The sequence below is a fragment of the Dromiciops gliroides genome, chromosome 2, assembly GCF_019393635.1.
Source record: "Dromiciops gliroides isolate mDroGli1 chromosome 2, mDroGli1.pri, whole genome shotgun sequence".
NCBI classification, from domain to species: Eukaryota; Metazoa; Chordata; class Mammalia; order Microbiotheria; family Microbiotheriidae; genus Dromiciops; species Dromiciops gliroides.
In genome coordinates, this window is record NC_057862.1 from 656,757,912 (window position 1) to 656,761,570 (window position 3,659).

The 3,659-nt window shown below is 50.3% G+C and overlaps 1 protein-coding gene across 1 annotated transcript; it reads left to right on the top strand.

Moving 5' to 3' along the window:
* The first annotated feature begins 1,207 nt into the window (after nt 1-1,207).
* LOC122739497 (cell division cycle 5-like protein) lies at nt 1,208-2,684 on the top strand. Its single transcript, XM_043981224.1, is given in 5 exon segments — nt 1,208-1,883; nt 1,886-1,952; nt 1,954-2,366; nt 2,369-2,590; nt 2,593-2,684. Coding segments are annotated over 5 exon segments (1,470 nt in total).
* The last annotated feature ends 975 nt before the right edge of the window (nt 2,685-3,659 follow it).

A 3,659-nucleotide genomic window follows, 5' to 3' on the forward strand; every position in this document is an offset into this window, starting at 1 on the left:
GTTTTGGAACCAGAAAAAGGAGAAGGGGCATAGGGAGAGAGCTTTTGGAAATTGACTTTTAAATAATGTAACCTGTTTACTTGTCATTTTCACAGAGACATACTGTTGGAACCCCATGCCTGGTTGAACTCCTCAATGGCTGAGTCAGATGCCACTGCAGGTGATCCCATAGAGCCTTTATCTACTTCCCAAAGCAAAGGACAGATGGGACCATCCCACATGGTCCACCCCTCTTAACCTGTTGTTTTATACTCTGCATGTTCTTAAATGCTATTCCCCCCTCCTTAATCCTCCCCAAGGAGGTCCAGGACCCAGAAGGGGTCTTTCCTGTTTGTTTCCATGACTGCTAGGCCTTGAAGAGCTAAGGTGTTAAATGATCTGTCAATAAGAGGGCTGGCCTCAGGTGACAACCCAGCTCTCCAATCTGCTTCCGGAGTCTACTGTGGGGACCAATTTTTAATTGGGGAGTGCTAGATAAGCTGCTCCCCGCAATATTGGGGCAAGAAAGGAAACTGGCAGCCTCCTTCAAAACAGAACAAGATTTATTTTAACAAGAACGAACTTAAAAAAAAAACCACAAACAGGATCAGTAGGATCAAGGGAAAGGAAATAAAAATGGGGAAAGGGAAATTATAATACCTAAAAAATGCCACCGCCCAGGAATCAGCTAAAAATACAGCAGAATGCCTGTCCCTTTCCAGCTTCCACCTAGAATGCCCAATTCTCCTCCCCCAAACCTAGAAACACCCCACACAGCCCCAGCCAATGGGATGGCCGATCTGACAGTCACATGACTGCCCTCACTAGGCTTCCAATCAATATAATTTTGCCAGGCCCATGTAGGCTTCCGTGAATGGTGATGACTTGAGGTGCCAGAGCCCTGGGCTACAACCAGTGGGTGGAGCACCTTGCCGTTTGCGGAGCCCCAGGCCAGTGCTCCCCCAGGCATTAAAACCTCAAATAACAATTCATTCTTTACACTACACAAGCCTGAGGGAACTCAGTTTGAGCAAATTCAGAGTGGAAGAGGCAGCTTGAGCAGACCAGCACCAGCCACTTTCTCCAAGGCAAACGGTCAGGGGTGAGGAAGCTGCAGGTGGCCCACGAAGAAGCAGCGTTGTCTTTGGGATCCCGCCGCTAAGCCATTTCAGCAACCGAACCTTGGCCTCGGCTAAGTGCTCAATCAAGCGCTCGCCCTTCCGCCAAAATGCCTCCGATTATGATCAAAGGCGGCATGTGGAGGAATACTGAGGATGAAATCCTCAAAGCGGCGGTGATGAAATATGCGAAGAACCAATGGTCTCGGATTGCTTCCCTGCTGAAAAGTAAATCAGCCAAGCAGTGCAAGGCCCAATGGGACGAATGGCTGGACCCACGCATCAAAAAAACCAAATGGTCCAGGGAGGAGGAAGAAAAGTTTTTACACCTGGTCAGGTTGATGGCCACGCAGTGGAGAACCATCGCCCCGATCGTCGGGCGGACAGCCGCCCAGTGCTTGGAGCATTATGAATTTCTGCTGGACAGAGCTGCCCAAGGAGACAAGGAAGAAGAAACAGCAGGCGATCCACGCAAACTTCGGCCTGGAGAGATGGATCCGAATCCAGAAACGAAACCAGCCAGACTGGATCCCAGGGATATGGACGAGGAGGGACTCTCCGAAGCCAGAGCCCGCCTGGCAAACACGCAGGGAAAGAAGGCCAAGAGGAAAGCGAGGGAGAAACAGTTGGAAGAAGCCCGGCGCCTTGCTGCCCTCCAGAAGAGAAGAGAACTTCGGGCAGCTGCCTTATTAGACAGTCAGAAAAAAAGGAAAAAGGAGAGCGGAGTAGATTATAACGCAGAAATTCCATTGGCCAAAAAGCCTGCTCCAGGTTTTTATGACACGTCTGACTTGGCGCTGACTTGGGCAAGTTACGACAAGCAGATGTCGACAGGGAGTTGAGATCCGAAAAGGAAAGGAGACAGGAAGAACGACAAAGAACACTGGAAAAGGAAAAGGGAGTCGGATTTGCCGTCAGCTCTTCTCCAGACCAGCGGAGTAGCTGCATCGACCAAGAAGAGAAGCAAATTAGCCCTTCTTGCACCTCAGATATCAGAGGCTGAACTTCAGCGAGTTGTCAAAGCTGCGCAGGCAAGTGAAATGCCTCGTGAAACAGCCGAGGAATCCGGCCCCGTGGATTCTGCTTCCAGGACTCTTTTGTCGGAATATGATGTCACCAACGAGAGGAGCGCTCTCAGGCCCCCCAGAACTCCGACTGGCCCAGATCGAATCCTGCGGGATGCCCAGAACTTGATGGCTCTCACCAACGTGGACACCCCACTGAAAGGGGGTCTTAATACACCACTGCAGGAGAGTGACTTCTCTGGAGTGACCGTCAGATCCTGCAGACGCCAAACACGATCCTCTCAACCCCATTCCGGACCCCTAACCGCGGAGCTGAAGGGTGGACTCCTAGCCGAGACGTGACTCCTAAAGCGGCTGTCGGCACTCTGCCGGGGAGGCCTCCTCTAAGGGACAAACTGAGCATCAATCCGGAAGAGGGGTCGGCAGCTTGCAATGACCCCTCCTTTGTGAAGCAGGCAGAGAGAGAATCTGAGAACTTCTGCGTCTAGGCTTCATGAGCCTTCCTGCCCCTCAGAATGACTTTGACATTGTGATACCAGAAGTTTGGGCTCTGGGCACCTAGCTCCTGTGCCCCAAGGTCTGCTTTGTTCAGGATGGCTGGCTGGCTGATAAGTTTCTGGAGGGAACTTGAGCTGGGTAGCAAGGGAGACAAGTGGAGATTAATTATCAGATTTCATTCATGGTCTGACCTAGACTTGAATCAGTGGATGCAAGGGTAGCCTACTATGTGCGCAGGGAATTGAACCAAGGACCCCCTCTCCAGAGGATCTATAGAATGAAGTGGCTGGGGGTGGGGGGTGTCTCCAATGGCCCTCTCCAGTGAATATTCTGGGACCTTCTGGAATACTGGGCCAGTGGGCATAGGAGCTGAATGTGTACCCAAACTCTGCTATTTCCTTTGTGACCTGTGGACACCTTCTTTGGGCCTCAGTTTTCTCATCTGTCAGATGAGAGAGTTGGACATTATGACTCCATCTCCCCCACCCCACAATCTAGGATCCTCTTTTCAGCTGGAAGGGTGGGATGGCAGTGAAGAATTTGGTTTTTGGAGGTTTCCTTGTCTCATTCACTGTGGAAAAGGTTGGAAATTTTAAAAATGAAGACTAGCCTCTTGTTCTGGCTTAAGGATTTACACCAAGCCTGGAAATGTGGCCCAGTGGAAGCTTTGGCTAGGTTCAGGTGGCAGTAACTTCTTTGAATTAAGTGCCTCCCTCAGGGCTTATCAAGGAATGTGGGTGGGTGGGTGGATGATAGGGAGAACTTTGGAGGGCTTTACTAGCAAAGCAATGGGAAGGAGCAGAAGGAGTTACTCCTGACTAAGGAAGGGCTGGCACTAAATCAGCGATATGTCAAACTCAGATAGAAAGGAGGGTCCTGACTGTACAAAAATGTGGGAGCACATTGAGACTTGGCAAATGACACAGTAACATCATCCTGTTTCATCCCACTTTTTAATCTATTTTGTTACTCATTTCCCCAAATGACCAGGTACCTTCCAGGTGTCCCTCACCTTCATTTGAGTCTACTAGGAAAAGGG